The 17,200-nt window shown below is 34.8% G+C and overlaps 3 protein-coding genes across 3 annotated transcripts; 2 read left to right on the top strand and 1 right to left on the bottom strand.

Moving 5' to 3' along the window:
* The first annotated feature begins 771 nt into the window (after nucleotides 1-771).
* LOC146950056 (uncharacterized) lies at nucleotides 772-1,771 on the top strand. The gene has a single exon (XM_085746026.1). The coding sequence runs from the start codon at nucleotides 937-939 to the stop codon at nucleotides 1,636-1,638; it is 702 nt and encodes a 233-aa protein (XP_085602152.1). The 5' UTR covers nucleotides 772-936; the 3' UTR covers nucleotides 1,639-1,771.
* Nucleotides 1,772-4,131: 2,360 nt separating this feature from the next.
* Nucleotides 4,132-8,458, bottom strand: LOC146950057 (DNAJ heat shock N-terminal domain-containing protein). Its single transcript, XM_085746018.1, has 9 exons — nucleotides 8,169-8,458; nucleotides 7,192-7,320; nucleotides 6,961-7,090; nucleotides 6,416-6,536; nucleotides 5,834-5,915; nucleotides 5,639-5,692; nucleotides 5,282-5,320; nucleotides 4,911-5,010; nucleotides 4,132-4,424 (listed from the first exon to the last, which is right to left on the bottom strand). Exons 1-9 carry the CDS (start codon nucleotides 8,400-8,402, stop codon nucleotides 4,294-4,296), a joined length of 1,020 nt encoding a protein of 339 aa, XP_085602144.1. The 5' UTR covers nucleotides 8,403-8,458; the 3' UTR covers nucleotides 4,132-4,293.
* A 2,301-nt stretch (nucleotides 8,459-10,759) lies between these two features.
* On the top strand, nucleotides 10,760-14,919 carry LOC146950058 (elongation factor G-1, mitochondrial-like). Its single transcript, XM_085746019.1, has 2 exons — nucleotides 10,760-11,348; nucleotides 11,685-14,919. The coding sequence occupies exons 1-2, from the start codon at nucleotides 10,803-10,805 to the stop codon at nucleotides 13,395-13,397; spliced, it is 2,259 nt and encodes a 752-aa protein (XP_085602145.1). The 5' UTR covers nucleotides 10,760-10,802; the 3' UTR covers nucleotides 13,398-14,919.
* The last annotated feature ends 2,281 nt before the right edge of the window (nucleotides 14,920-17,200 follow it).

The following is a 17,200-nucleotide window of genomic DNA, read 5'->3' on the forward strand; positions in this document are numbered from 1 at the left end:
TTATTTATTTAATGTATTTTTTCCTTATCAATATATCCTAATTATTTTACATTTTTCTCTCTAATAAACTATAAATACTACGATTATGTCAAAGAATAAAATAACACTATAATAAGAACATTAGGGCTGGAAATGAGTCGAGTCGAACTCGTCTGAGCTCGGCTCAACTCGATAAGAATTGGTTCGGTTCGAAACTCGACTCAAGTTTGAAATGAACCTTTTTTTTCGGCTCGATTAAAGTTTACAAGCAACTCAGTTCGGCTTAGGTTCATTTGCTCGAATCACATAATTTTAAAATTTATTTTTTTATTTAAAAAATTGCATATTTTAGATCTATTAATATTTAAAAAAAAAAAAAACTAAAGCGAATAGGACTACAACCATTCCACAACCGTGAAATAATAGATCACCCACCTTCATATCAAAGAGTAGCAAGGCCGCTTCTTTTATAGACAAAGTATTGTTGTATCTACCTCAAATACTTTCGATGTGGGACAAAAACAAAATAGTGCAGCTTTGCTAAAACACCATGGCACTACAAGCAACATTTTCCATTGCTAGTAACTGATAAGTTAAAGATATAGTGATTGACAAAAATAGTTAAAGTAATCTTGAAACATGAATTGACTTTCTCTTTGTAGCGCCTCATGTGTTTTGTTTGCTTATAAAGTTTCTTGAAATTTGAAAACACCATATAGATAACAATTTTTTTCTTAAAGTACATTTTTTTTAAGGAAAAAGTAATACTACATTATAGCCCTACCATGGGTTACCCACTAATTATTATTCATTAATTAATAAACATATATTCACGAGTGCACAATGTATTGCTATCCATCATAAATACATTTTCCTTGAACCATTTTCTTCTTATTATCATCACACAAAACCACTACCTAATCCTTTTCTTCCAAGCCATTCAATTCTTACAAAGCAATGGCAGCAGAACATGTTTTGAAACTGTTTGATATCAACTGGTTTGAGACATCAATTTTCACCAACAACAAAAAAATATCTTCACCTTTACATTCAACAACATTACTAGATGATTCAACCTCTATGTCTCAAGTGGAAGAACTTCTTTTTTTAGACACAAAACTCTCAAGAATTCCAACACTTCAAGTTAGGTCTTTTAGCGACGAAAACTTAGGCACGAAGATTGGTTCTTTCTCTGATTCTCTTTCACCAAACTCCGTCCTCACATCACAGAAGCTGAAACCAATTCTCTCAGGCAAAGAAGTGGAAGAATTCACACTAGAAAAAGAAGTAACCGATACGAAAAAGGTGAGTCATCGTACTCATAGAACGAGACTTAGAAAAGGAAGAAAAACTGCTAGGAGTTTATCAGAGCTTGAGTTTAAGGAGCTAAAAGGGTTTATGGATTTGGGATTTGTGTTTTCTGAGGAAGATAAAGATTCAGGATTGGTTTCTTTGATACCAGGGTTGAGCAAAAACCAACACAATGTTGATGAAAGTGTGATTAGTAGGCCTTATTTATCTGAGGCTTGGGGTGTTATAAAGCAAAAGAAAGTTGTTAATCCATTGCTTAATTGGAGGGTACCAACTTTAGGCAATGAGATTGATATGAAGGATAATCTTAAGTTTTGGGCTCACACAGTTGCATCCATTGTAAGATAACAATTAACAAGTTTCTTTTCTTTTTTCTTTTCTTGTGGATGTTCAAAGTTCAATCTTCTTGATTTTGTATGGAAAAGTCTTAATTGTATATATTTGATTTGATTAATGTACATTTCTTAAGGTATTTTTTGTACCCAATTTGTATTTTTTTTTTCTAGTTTAAAATCTTCTTTCAAAATGCAGCGGAAAATATCCCAGGAAAGGTATACTTCTGATTATGGTTTTAGATTATGGCCGCGGATGCGGTTATGTCACATACATTTATATATGAAAAATACTAATAAGTGCCCTCATGGCATTGTTTAAGAAACTAGAAGAAGTAACTTTACATAAAAAGTTGTGTGATTATGACTATTACAAGTGTTTGACTTGTATTTTCAAGACAAATTTTCCTTTTATGCATTCCTTAAACAATGCCCTTAGGGCACTTGTTAGCATAACTCTATATATTGCGAAAAAATGTGACTAATGCAAGTGAAATTTCCGATGCAATGCGATTATGTAAAGTTAAAATTCCTTTGTATCACGACTACATTATAAGACCATACTTCTTATTAATCGGATCAGAAATTACTACAAGTCTAGCGTAAGTGGTTGATGCATAAGATGTGTGAGCGTTTTAAACCCTAGATACTAAGTTTGAATTCTATTCATCATAGAAATTTGGATCATAAATTTTCTCACAAGGAATTTTGTTTTGTTTTGTTTTAATCGTAGTTCATTAAGACACTTTTCATTCATACTTATTCAATTATTTTTTTTCTTCTCATTCCTTGATAGTTGAAAAGTTCAGTTGATTGTGAGTTTGAATTCTATTCATCAAAGAAATTTCGATCATAAATTTTCCCACAAGGACTTTTGTTTTGTTTTAATCGTGGTGCATTAAGACACTTTTCCTTCATGCTTATTCAATTATTATTTGTTTTCCGATTCTTGATATATAGTTGAACAATTCAATAGGTTAGCAATGATATGGTTGACATAGTGCTTTCATATACCAACCCAAATTGGCTAATTAATATATTTTTTAGTTAATAACAAGAATGGTTAGGCCTAAATGATAGAGACATGAAGATATAAACAACGTGATCCTAGCTAGTAATTATTTTCACTTGAGTGAAGGCTCCCGCTTATAAGTTATAAGATATTGTTAGCAAAAGTTAAGAACCATAGGAATTTCACTTTAATTAAAGATGAAAATGAAAGTTGTGTTAACACCACTTTCCATCCACTCATATTAAATTCCATCAGAAAAATGGGGTCTGATGATTGCATTGGCAATATTGATAAAAACAAATTTTTTAAACGTGTTAGATTCAAACTTTTCAATCATTATGTTTTTGAATTTTTAGAACAAGTTCACTTTTAAGTATATTTGCGAAATTTCAAAAATTATAATATACATAAGTCTTTTGTTATAAACTTCTATCTTCATGTCAAATAGGACAAATAAATAGCAAAACTTTTTCTCAAGAATTTTTTTGGTCAAGTATTTTCTCAAGAATATATTAACATTACCGAAATTAAATTATAATTGTTGAATTAACGTGATATGAATCTTTGACTGAATACTCTGTCCCAAAGATGCATACCTGTTCTTCTATTGACTAACTCAACGCAAATATAGTGTCTATAATTGAAATGAGATTATAATTATTATTTTTGACATAATAATTGACATTAAATAATGAATGAGCCAAGTTGGTTTTAGACTATTCTTCATATCTTCCTCCTTCAAAAAAAGACTATTCTTCATATCTTGTATCTTTTACAAGTTCCATACGTAAAAATCAAAATGGACGTCATTGATGGTGACCTAATTAATATATTTCCTTGTTTGTAATAAAAGTTTGGTCTGCATTATTGATTATGAAAATAAATAAAATAAAAGAGAAAACCCATTTGAAATTTATTTACAGATCACGGAGAGGCCATTGCCAGGATACTTGTCAAAGCAAATTATACTTCCATGATTCAAGATATGAAGCTATCAAAGAAAAATTTAATATGTTCTTAAATTTAATAAATTTATATATAAGTTAGAATATGTATTCTTTTATGACTTTGCTTAAGTCGTAGAAATTTATGAGTATCATGAGTTGTGGTTATCTATTCACACTAGTCTATCTGTAACAGCAAGAAGAATTTCCTATTCCATGTGGGAAAGGGTTCACATTAATGCAAGTGATTTTAATAATCATTCAAATATTTTTGACCCATTTTTCTTTTTTCAAATTTTAGCTACCTAAAAATCTTTAAATTATCATTTCTATAAGATATTTGAGGGGTTATGATAGATGTGAATTGATTTGTGTGGTCACAAGATGATGATCTTCTACTAATACCTTGAATATAAATGATCTCTTGTATGTCCCTTGAGCATAGTTCAATTGGCAGAGACATGTATATGCATGAGCTGGGGTTCGAACCCCGGATACCCCACTTATTCACCTTGAAAAAGGTGAATTCTAGCTATTAGGCTACTTCTTGACAAACAAAAAAAAATGATCTCGTGTATAATTCATCAATGTATATGCATACACCTTAATTAGACTGCATGTACAATTATTTCTAATTGAGTGAGAAATATCTCTTTAGTTTCACTATTAATTACAGGGGACTGAATGTTATAGAAAGGTTTAGGGAGAGTTTTGGTCACTTGTCCTTGCTAGGTTCTGCCTCTGGAAGTTTAAATTTGGGAGGTTTATCAACACCCTTCCTTGAGTATTCTCTCCATCGTCGTGCCGCTGCAGCGGCTCTTTCCGCTCTCTCTTTAGTTTCGTCTTCTGCAAAATGATTACCACCATTTAAGAGACTTATGAGTAGAATGATGAAATTACAAATGTATATGCTCTATGATCAAGACTTAAGGGTGGCTTGGATTGGCTTTTTGAGCTTATCTACTAGTATAAGCACTTATAAGGCCGTTTGAGAGATCTTATGAAAACAACCAACGATATGTTCATACGCTATTTTCAGCTTATTTCCATAAGCTTTCCATGATAGCTTACGAAAATAGTTTATGCTTATATGAAAACAATTTGACTTTAATTTCTCTTTGTTATAGAACTAGCTTATACGTAAGTACTTATATGATAAGTCCTTGTACTATAAGCACTTAATTAAGTTATTTATTCAAAGAGAAAGAAATGAAGACTTGAAACAATACAGCACCTATTAGGCTAAAACACAAACATTTGGAAATAATTACGATGATTTCCATTAGTTTAAAGTGTATATATATCCCTTTTGTGGTTTCGAATCCGCAATACCTGAATTTTGATAGTCTTTTGGTTCACCCCAAAGATTGTCCCAGTAAGAATTTGTTTTACCAGAACTTTCTTGCCTCATCATCCTCAATTTTGCTCGTTCCTGCCAGAAAACTAGTAAGTACTCGATTGTGCTAGAAACCATACTAATCAAGTGCATATATGCTTTAGACGCAGAAGCTGGAATGGTTAACAAATTATGACACCTTGTTATATTTATTAACTATCCATTGAATGTAATTAAACAAATATTTAAACTGGGTTAAGCATCCAAATTGTTGTCGAAATTTATTATCAAATTTGTGCGTCAAAATGACACGATCCTTCATTTATAAAGCAAAAACTAAAGTGATTGAGAATATAAGAGTTCTAACCAAGACTTTTGACTGTCTCTTTTCCCATCGCGAACTCGCCTGTCAAATAGTAAATGCAGATCATATTAGATATGAGAACAGCACTTTCGGACATTGGAAGAAAAGGTTTTCAATCAAAACTAGAAACTTAAAGAGACGAGAAATTTATGACTACATGATGGAAAATTGAAATGCTAACATGGATTATAATCACTGTTATGAAAACTGGGAGTTAGAATGAAGAATGTTTTATTTTTGCTTGGTCTTTAAATTAGGTCATAGAAAATGTAAGCATACAATCATTGCAAACACATGAAGTCCACAAGAAGAAAACTTGTGAACGTTCGAATAAATGTGTCGCTGTAGCACTGTTCTTACCATTCTGAAAACATCAAATGAGGCTGATCCCATTCCTGAAAGCATTAGGGCAACCTGCTCATATTTAAGAGACTTGGTGAAAATCATTATCAGGAAAATCATTAAAAAAACTCAAATTTTAAAACATCAAAAAGCATGTACAAAATCAAAAGAGATGTTTAAATTCCATTGCGAATATAAGGAACAAGGCCTTACGTTGACTCTTTCTATACGGCGCATTTCATCTTCGAGTAATGATAGCTGTGCAGCAGATGTCCAATGAATGCAGTCAACAGGGCTGGAAATGTTTTGTTAAATTGATTCTATTAATCATCATTAACTTAGTTGCTTCACAAGCAATATCATTTTGATACCAAAGATTCTAAACCTCAAATATCTAACAGTTGCAATGAGCATTCAAAACTTCATAACATAGAAGTTATGATATTGATAAGCCAAAGGCGCCTAAGGCAAGCAGAGTTAATTACTAAAAATTTGCTACTTAGCCACTAATTTATCAAATTAGTTGTTAAGTCTGCCACTAAATGAGTTTGTGACTGATTTAGAGATCGAATTGAAAATCACTAAACCACTAGTCGCTTATATTAGGAACCAATTTGACATTTTTGATCTATTAGTTGATCGCTAAGTCAATCACTATATGACATTTTTTTGTATGGAATATTAGACTTTTATACTTAATTACAATAACAGAAATGACTGATAAATACTGGTGACTATTCGTTCAAAAAAAAAATAAAAAAATACCGGTGACTAAAGTGATGCATATAGACATACCAACTGTCAACTGCCTGTTGAACTAATTCAGGGTTCCCACGCTGGCTGAATACTCTGGCTCGTCCAAAATCTTCCTCTATTGCAAACACATCAGGTGCTACGTTGGCACAATTTTTGCAGCCTGTTGAAGGATTTGGTATTGGAATTGGAATATATTTATATGTTAACCTTTGTGATTTCTCATTGCAAAGCATACTATATTTAAGCAATTAACTCCCAGAAACGTTGACGTCATGTCTGTGTCTTTCTGGAATTGTAAGATGCTAATCAAGTTCGTTCATCCATTGGTATTTACAGGAACTCCAATGGCATTAAGTTACCGATATCATGGAATGCATTTCATATCAGATCAAGACAAAGGGACAAATCTGATTAATATTTTGCAATTCTAGAGAGTAGAGACCATTTTGGAATGTTTATAATGTGTAGGACTAGGTTGATGCAATGCTACAATTCAAGGTCCAAAATATAATTATAAGTTCTGCAACATTTGGTACGAACAAAACTAAAGAAGGCAAGACTGTGTGGGTGAGTGAGTGAAGTACCTATGCAGCTGAACTCATCAACAAAAACATGATCCCTCGGGCAAGAATCATCGAAGAAAGGATTGGTTGAAGTTAAAGAATAGCCATGAATTTCATCATAAACATTTCTCTGAATGGGATCACTGAGCACCTACAATAGTCAGTTTCCAATAAAATCACATGAAGAAGATAAATACTTTTACAAAATTCTCACCTAGCTTAAAAATTCAATTTATTTAAAATGGAACATACTGCATAAACTTCATTGATGAACATGCAGAAATTAGTGGTTTCAGGATTGTTGCCGCTCAAGTCCGGGTGACAAGCTTTCATGCAATCATAGTAGGCCTTCTTGATCTGCTCTGGTGTAGCATCCGGAAACTAGTCAAAAGAACCAACCAATTATTAGAAAATACCAATGTTTTAAAAACTATCTGAAATCACAATTACGGCTGTGATGCTAAGGTTTTCGACGTCACCGTGACCACATCGTAGTCGCATATGCTTCAGCTGTATTTGAATGCAAATTTCTATAATCTTAAGGATCACAATGCAACTGCAACACGTCCGCAAATGCATTTCTAAACGGTTAGCACAGTCCAACTATGTGGCGAATTACATGTAGTGGATGATTAATGAATATAACAAGCTATAGAAACTCATTAATCATCCACTGAATATAATTAACAACATTTTTAAAATCATTAACCATAAAACTTTCAGATGTTCAAATATACTATATTAATAAATCGCAACACCTTAACCCATCTGGGGTTGGCCTAGCAGTTAGTGCTCCTCTCAAGGTCTCAGGTTCGATTCCATCTGGCGCTAATTTTGGTGGGCTAAGTCCATACAAAGCTAATTTCAGTGGACTTTAAATGAGGCCCCGCAAGTGGACGGTGGAATTGGCTCGGATTAGTCAGCTATTGGGCTAGATACTGAGTTTTTTAAAAAAAAAAAATTGCAACACCTTATTACATTCATTAACTATCAAGTGAACTTGATTAACCATCTATTTGAATTGCGTTAACTATTCAAATTGTTTTCAAAAGTTGTTGACAAATATTTCAAAATAACACATCTCCATATCTTATTACACATAAGATTTAGCAAATTCCACCCAAGTTAGCAAAAGGGTCTAACTATATATGGCCCTATAAGAAAAACAATAAGATCATACATAATTATTAATGAAAGCATGAAACTATTTTAGCAATTTGATGTATTACCAGACCAAGAACAGCATAATAGTCCTCTGCAGTAGTAGTATCAACCGGAGAAACTGAATCCTCAGCTGCAACTCTTAACCTCCCACACCTTCTTCTCTTACCACTTTGCATAGCTAAGGAACAAGGACTTGCATGCTTTGTCAGCTTCCTCCATGAGGTTTTAGAACATAAATTCAGTGATGGATTGTGGATTTTGAGAGCTTCAGTGTAAAATGGAGACAGTAATTGAGCCATTATTCTTCAATGTTGAAAAATGAATTTATGTTTTGAAACTGTTAAATGTTGAATTTAAAATTTGATTAAGTAGAATTTCATATATATTTTTTTGGACAAATTGCATGTAACTTGCTTGAAATGAGCATAAATGAATGACACGTGCCCATAAAACAGAAGGTTATATTGCTGACATGACATGGCCCGACCAAGAGACATCCTTAGATACTCAACGATGCTTCTAGAAGTATTAGTATATATCAATGGAAACTTCAAAGTTTATTAACACTGATCTTAGGTACGTGATCGAGATTAGTTGGTCGATATTGAACAATTACCATTTTGGTTGACGTTGAAGGGTGGTATTCGTAAGTATTTTGACGCTGGAGTTAACAAGAGAACAAAAATTGTAAGATAAGTGGATATAAATTGTGTACCTTTATGGTGAAAGCTTTTTTTAGGTTTTGAAAAGGAGTCGTTAAGTAGTTATGGATTGTTCGTTTTGGATCGGCGCTTCATCAATACTTAGCTCGGTGAACGTTACTAGTCTTTAAGGCGTTACGGAACAATGGGTATCTAAAAAAATTCCGTCTTTGTGTCTTTAAACATTAGGCAATGAGGATATTTGGTCTTGAGTCACTCCAAATGGTGCCTAAATTCGATGAACATTTATAAAAGTATTCTTATTCTTATTTATCTTCTTCTAAAGACAGGAGTGAGGGCTTGAACCCGAAACATTTCGAATTCATGACATGTCTTTTTTACCATTAGATCAAATCTTTGGAGTTAGTTCGGTTACATTTTTTTTTTATCAAAGTATACAATTGAATTCATATTTTTTTATTGAAGCAATTGAATTCATATTTACCAATTAGTGATAAGTCTAGCGTCCCATTCAAATACCGTAGTCATATCGTGCACGCTTGTTGCTTCGTTCTCACAATTATTTTCCAAGTGAGTCCAAACCTGTTTAATTTCTTTGCTTCAAGCAAAATATAATTTGCATCCCACAATTGACAGGACTACTAGACGTTTGGGAAAAAGATGAAACTCGTTGGCACGAAAAAACATTTTTGGAATAGTAGACAAATATTCATTAAATTATATACTACGACATCATTTATAAAATTAAAACTAATGAGTTATATCAAATGACAAATTGTTCAAAAGAATTTGATTTTGTTTCATGGATGAAATAATTCTTAATCAGAATCTATTTACCTCCCGACCAAACTCTAGATTACAAAGGTCTCTCTTGCTTGCGATTAGAGAGTTAAAAAAAAAAAAAAACTAATGATTTCTTCAAATATGACTATATGTAGTGGATACATAGGTTCAGAGAGACGAGAGTCAAGAAAGTCTTACGATCATATGAAATATGATTTGATGCTCCAGATTCAAGAATCTATGTAAAAGAAGAAATATCTGACAAGTTTGAGGGGGTTAAACCCTTAATAGACGAGACAGACTTGACATGTGGTTGAGTGACGAGAAACTTTTGGAATTTCTTATCAAGATCAATCACTTGTGATGTAGTCTCATGTGCAATCAAATCACATTATAAGAAAGAGGGTATTTGAGGCATTGTGCGGCAGAGTTACATTTTTAATATATTAACTTAATTTTATGTAATAATTTGGTCTTTTATGTGATTATATGAATTTTGAAACTTCAAATTTATGGTTTTATTTTTTTATGGCCTTTCAATCTTCAAAATCTATGACCTTCATCTATGTTTGTCTAAGAATATTAGATTTAAAACTTGAAAATGTATATGAAAATGGCAAAATTGAAATGAAAAAACTTAAGTTAAAAAACTAAAAGTGTGCTCATTAGGTATCCAAAGTTATTTTCGTCCCGTAGAGGCACGACATAGAAAGAGGGTATCGGGATAGTTTTAGTGAAGAGGACAACAAGTCATAGCAAAATCGAAAGCGATTTCGTAAAATGAAATCCAAACACAAATCTTAAAAGTTAAGGCTTAATTGCACTTTTCACTCTTATCTTTTGCCAATTGTGCAATTTTGCGCCCCATGTTTTTAAATGAGCGATTTTGCACCCCATCTTTTTTCCCCTTTCTGATTTCAAGGTCCCCCATGACTTTTAATGATGATGTGGTTGTTTTTGATCATTTAATGTTTGCCACATGTGTACTGCTATTTTTTATGAAAAAGATGAGGTGCAAAATCGCTCATTTAAAAACATGGGGTGCAAAATTGCACAATTGGCAAAAGATAAGGGTTAAAAGTGCAATTAAGCCAAACGTTAAATCAGTTTTACCTTTGCACTGCAAGTTTAAAGAATTTCAACTTGTTTGTTTCAACCAAACGTATACTAGTACTAGTTGTGTATTTTACACTACCAAAAGAAAGTTGTGTATTTTAATTTGGGTTTTACCTTCCTGAACTGAACCCTACCACCATGCAACGCTTTTCTCCGCAACGTCTTCGTTACGTATTCTGCTCCTCTACCCCCACCACTGCGGCGGGATCTCTCCTCACCGGCGGCACTTCCCACCTCCGTCACTTCTCGGCGGGAAATGTAGCGCGTGCTACTGCGGCGACAATTGACAAGGAGCCATGGTGGAAGGAGTCGATGGTAAAGGCTCGCAACATTGGAATCTCAGCGCATATTGATTCCGGAAAGACGACGTTGACGGAGAGGATACTGTTCTACACCGGTAAGATCCGCCTGATGCATGAGGTTCATTCGAAAGATGGCATGGGTCCTAAGATGGATAGCGATCACTACGAGATACTTAAAGGAATCACCATTAAGTCTGCTGCCACGTATTGCAATTGGAAAGGCTCTAACATCACCATAATTGACACACCTGGTCACGTTGATTTCACCATTGAAGTCGAGAGAGCTTTGCGAGTTCTTGATGGTGCAGTTCTTGTTCTTTGTAGTGTAGGTGGTGTACAATGTCAGTCCATTACCGTTGATCGCCAAATGAGACGGTATCAGGTATAAGATGTAATGTAATAGTTAGCTAGAGATTAGTTACACGTTAGTTAAGTTGGTTTACATAGTTGTGTTGAGAGTAAAATGCTTAAATATTTTTGAAGTTTGTTTTTTAGATTTATTAAATTAAAATATCATTATGTTGGAGTGTTTTTACCATTTGTTAGTTTGTTCCTTATGATATGTTTTTTGAACCACAGTTTAGCTCTATATAGAGTGTGAATAAAAGTATAGTATATATAGAAATATATCTCGTATAGTTTCTGTAATACCAACACAAATTAAAAAACCCCATAAAGTTGTTCTAACTGCATATATTATGTAACTAATTAATATCAGGTTCCAAGAATTGCATTTATCAACAAGCTTGATCGACCGGGAGCAGATCCGTGGAAAGTTATAAATCAGGCTAGGTCTAAGCTGAGGCATCATTGTGCTGCAATGCAAGTTCCAATAGGTTTGGAAGATTGTTTTGAGGGAGTTGTAGATCTTGTGAACTTAAAAGCTTATAAATTTTTAGGCGAATATGGTGAAAATGTTGTTGTTGAAGAAGTACCTGCATCTATGGAAGCATTGGTGGCAGAAAAAAGACGTGAACTCATAGAAACTGTGTCGGAGGTTGATGATATGCTTGCTGAAGCGTTTCTCAGTGATGATGAGAACATTTCAGATGCTGATCTTGAGGGAGCAATTCGTAGGGCTACCATAGCACGGAAGTTTATACCGGTATTCATGGGCAGTGCTGTCAAAAACAGGGGGGTACAACCACTTCTGGATGGTGTAGTTAGTTATTTGCCTTGTCCGATTGAAGTTAGTAATTATGCTCTTGACCAATCTAAGAATGAGGAGAAGGTTGAGCTGACTGGAAGTCCCGACGGGCCCCTTGTAGCATTGGCTTTCAAGTTGGAGCAAAAGGACTTTGGTCAGTTAACATATCTGAGAGTTTATGAGGGCGTCATTCGGAAGGGTGATTTTATTGTTAATGTTAACACTGGAAAGAAAATTAAGGTTCCTCGCTTAGTTCAGATGCATTCTAATGAGATGAATGACATTCAAGAGGCCCATGCTGGCCAAATAGTTGCTGTATTTGGTGTTGATTGTGCATCCGGTGATACTTTTACTGATGGGTCGGTTAAATACACAATGACTTCTATGAATGTTCCTGAGCCCGTGATGTCATTAGCTGTACAGCCAGTCTCGAAAGATTCTGGAGGGAAATTTTCAAAAGCTTTGAACCGCTTCCAAAGAGAGGATCCTACTTTCCGTGTTAGCTTGGACCCAGAGAGTGGGCAGACAATCATTTCTGGAATGGGAGAACTACACTTAGATATTTATGTTAAACGCATTAAGAGTGAGTATGGGGTTGATGCTTCAGTTGGAAAGCCCCGGGTAAACTTCAGAGAAACTGTTACTCAACGTGCTGATTTTGATTATTTACATAAGAAGCAATCCGGAGGGCAAGGACAATATGGACGAGTGATTGGATATATTGAACCACTTCCTGCTGGGTCAGGAACTAAGTTTGAATTTGAAAACATGCTTGTTGGTCAAGCTATTCCATCAAGTTTTTTCCCTGCAATTGAGAAAGGTTTTAAAGAAGCTGCCAACTCTGGTGCCTTGATTGGACATCCAGTTGAAAATCTCCGAGTTATCTTGACAGATGGTGCTGCTCATGATGTTGATTCCAGTGAACTTGCCTTTAAGTTGGCTTCTATCTATGCTTTTAGAGAGTGTTACGCAGCTTCCAGACCAGTTATATTAGAACCTGTAATGCTTGTTGAACTGAAAGTACCAACAGAATTTCAGGGAGCTGTTGCTGGTGACCTCAACAAGAGAAAAGGTGTGATTGTTGGCAATGTTCAGGACGAAGATTATTCTGTCATTACAGCTCATGTCCCTCTTAACAATATGTTTGGGTATTCTACCGCCATTCGTTCGATGACACAGGGAAAGGGTGAATTCACAATGGAATATAAGGAACATTCACGTGTTTCTCATGATGTACAGACCCGATTGATAAACACATACAAGGGCAATAAGGCAGCTGAATGATATGGCCTTTGAAGTACACGGTCCTAAAAATTTTGGGGGTAGTTTGTAGTTTTGGTTCATTTTTTTGGGCCAACAAAATTTTGAAAGCAAATAAAAAGTAGCTATAATTGTGATAGTGTACAATTTGGTGTCATTCCAATGTTTTTATTGGGAAACTTGATTTAATATTTTAATTTATCATATATTTGCGCATAGTCACATAATTCGCGGTTCGTTCCGGTACGCGGTACGGGTACGGGTTCGCGGTACGCGACAGGAGAAGAATTCGGTACGTATAGGGGTATACAGCTTCGGTACGCTCCGATTCGTAGTAGTAATAATACCTAAATAAATATAGTGAGCTATAAAAAAAAAGTATTTTTTTTACCTAATTTCTTCTACCAAGTTTCTCACTCTCCACTCTTTGTTCATGTTCTTCTCACTCAGTCTTCAACGATTCATTTTATATTTACTTTGTAGTCTAAACCTTTTTTTTCAACCAATCAGCGGTAACCATGCTTTGGTACGCTTGGTCCGCTGGTTTGTGCGTACCAATACGCCGAAGTACCCGAATTCGGTACTCACGTACCAATTCGCAATTCTCCCTTGATTACACGAATTATGTGACTATGTATTTGCGTTTTCTTATATTTTAGTTGACACATCCATATGCTCATTTTCAATTCTATCATACATGTTCAGCTAGTTTAGATTTTGGTTCACTTATCAATGCACTTCTGACTGTAAATCTGTGATGAGGTGATAATCATGGCAGGCTTCTTGTATATTGTTCCGGTCCGGCCAAAAGGCCATATCCAAGTCCTTTCAACGATTTGGAGTTCATTGAATCATTCTGAATTATCACCTTCACAAAGCTAAGGTCTAGAAACAGTCACACAGTGACAGATGCAGCAATGTTCCTCTGAATCTCAATAGGCAGAAGAACTGTTGGAAGAAAATTCAGTTTAGCATCATTCACGGTGGCGACAGTGAAGTATCCGTCGAACCGCCTTCATTAGTTGAAGCTCGAGCAGCGCCGTTGACAGCACGCCGAGTTTCCCACGGACACGCTCAGAGATTGAGCCTGAAGCCGCGCTCGTGCGCGACAGCAGTTTGAGACGAGCCCGCTCCCGTATCTGGCAAACAGTTTGAGATGTGCCGTGCTCGTGGAAGGGTAGCCACCCAGGAGAGGCCACCCAAGAATTGATCTGAAGCCGTGTTTGTTCCCGGCAACAGTTGCGCCCAACGAGAACACACGCCAGTTCTGCAGCAGGGAACAGGTACTATCCGGAGACGAGTTTGAAGCCGGGAGCACTTCGCTCCCCATACAGAGGTCACAACTGTCCAGGAAGGCAAGTTCCAGGCCGTCAAGATTGAGCACAGCGAGGTTGATTCCGAAACATATAGGTTCTGATTTTTCTTTTGCTTGTTGTTTGAGTACACTCAATATAAAATGCTAAATGCACACGTATATGTTTTGAATAATAAGTAATTTTTCACAAAGTGATGATGCAGGGACAAGTGATAAGTAATTTTTCCACTATGTGATGACTGTTCTTGGCACATATATATATATTTCCACACCTGTGTTATGGTTGGTTGAGAGGCTATGATCGATGTTAACATAATTTGTCCACTGGTGTTGAAAAGTCAAATGGCTTATGTCATGAGAACAATAAGGTTACATGGTCATTTCCAAGATCAATGGTAAAGGTTAAAAACTTGAAGTAATGGTAATTTGCCACTATTGCTCTATATATGTTTTGCACTGTGTGTATCGCTTGAGTAATTACACAGTGCAGTTTTGGATTTGTGTATCGAAGTTTTGTTATGTCCCATAAGTATGTACAGCTGATGTATGCCTGCATAAATATGATTATAATGGTTACTATATGACATGAGAGAGGTTCTGTTATAACATGTTTTGAATACTTGTTTAAAAATTGATCCATTACGTGAGAATTTGAAGTAGGAAAAGTGTTGCTTGATGGCATGTAGCATATGGAAGCTTGGGGAACTCTTCTAATTCCTCCACTCTTTCTTGTTGGATACTAGACACCAACACTGAAGTACCACGTGAAGTGGATTCCTCTACTTTTAGCCTGGATACTAGTTTATCCCTTGGTTTGGTTTGGTGATGGATACACTAGCATGTGTGACATCTGCTTCTGTTACTTGATCAACTTCTGAACAGTTAAAAAGAGTTAGTGTGCATATGCTTGCTTCTTGCTTGCTTAAGTGTCTACGCAGGATACACAGACAGAAGTTGGCACACTTAAAGTTTCGAAACCAAGAACCTTTGAGCATAATTTATTCCATTGTGTTTTGAAAGTCAAGTGGCTTATGTCGTATCACCACTAAAGATAAAATGAGGCAATTTAACATTATTAGTCTCTATATATTTGCATTGGGCTTGCTCAAATGTCTATACAGGATTAGAAAAAATTGGCACTTTTCAAAGTGTTGAAGTCAAGGATAACGACACAATCTGATAAGATCCGGGGACAAATCGAGCCCGTCAAAGACGTTGAATCCGGTAAAAGTATCAACAGCGTTGGAGCACGGAACATTATAGCAGTGCCCGTTTACAACAAAATCGAGCCCAGCCTAGAAAGAATAGAATAGATCTTTAATAATTGGATTCTTTTAATCCTCTATTACATTTGAGAATGTTTAATATCAACAATACACATTAGCATATCAAAATCAAATTTAAAAGAAAAGTTACATGTGATAATGTAAGGTTGAATCATAAAAAACATAGTCCAATTACACCAATTAAGACAAACTTTTTTTTAATGACACTATTTATGATATACTAAAGTAACAAAGTGTAACAAAGTATAACAAACAATCAAATAAAAATCTTCAACAACAAAATTTTGTAAAATAATCTAAATAAATTATTATATAAAATGACATAATTTCAAAATTAAAAAACTAGAATTATAATTTATTAAATCTGCAAAAATAGATTTTTTTTATTTATAAGATATATTTTGCATTGATTGAAAAATTATAATCTCAAATGACTACATTGCTTCTTGCATATGATTTTTTTTTTGTCAAAATAAAAATCTAAAAAATATGAGATAAATATCATTACTGATAAATATAAAAAAAATAAAGGGAAAGCATTTTTCAATTATAATAAATATCTTTGAAATAAACAAGAGATTGTTATTTTTCAATAAAACTATATGTTTGTCATTGTGTTTACTAAAAACCAGATAAATAGAAAAATATACGGGACCCATTTTTATCAAGAGAAGGAAATACAAGACTTGGGTTGGGGGCCAACGACCTGACCCAGTAAACCACTAAAGCAAAACCCAACAATTCAGTACAAAAATGGTAATAAAAGAGAACAGTCGTAAACAACCATTACCACGTACAATCCAGCGAACCCACGTAGGGGCGAGACAATCCAACGATTGTCTGCCAACACAGAAACGACTCAAGTTCCAACAACTATCTTCAAAGTATCAGAAGACCATAAACGCCCTTTTGAGTCAAAACAATCAATTACGAACCGAATCCACAAAGTCGCAGTGGTCTTGAAACTTCAGTCGCAGTCCAGATCAAGGGATGAACAAACAACATAAATCTACCACTGTCCATCAACAATGCAAGAAGCAACCACGACGGATACAATATGTTAGGTATGTTGAACGACTACTTCCGTCAACACGGAGCATCTACGCACCTAGCCATTTCGAGCAACATCAGGATAAAACCAGTCATGTTGAATCGAGATATGCATCCAACAGAACAACGCCAGAACTAAAGAACTCATACCTTCAAACCAGAAAACCAGATTCAAG

This window comes from Medicago sativa, chromosome 2 (genome assembly GCF_051527215.1).
Source record: "Medicago sativa cultivar Bolivia chromosome 2, Bolivia_mono, whole genome shotgun sequence".
NCBI lineage: Eukaryota > Viridiplantae > Streptophyta > Magnoliopsida > Fabales > Fabaceae > Medicago > Medicago sativa.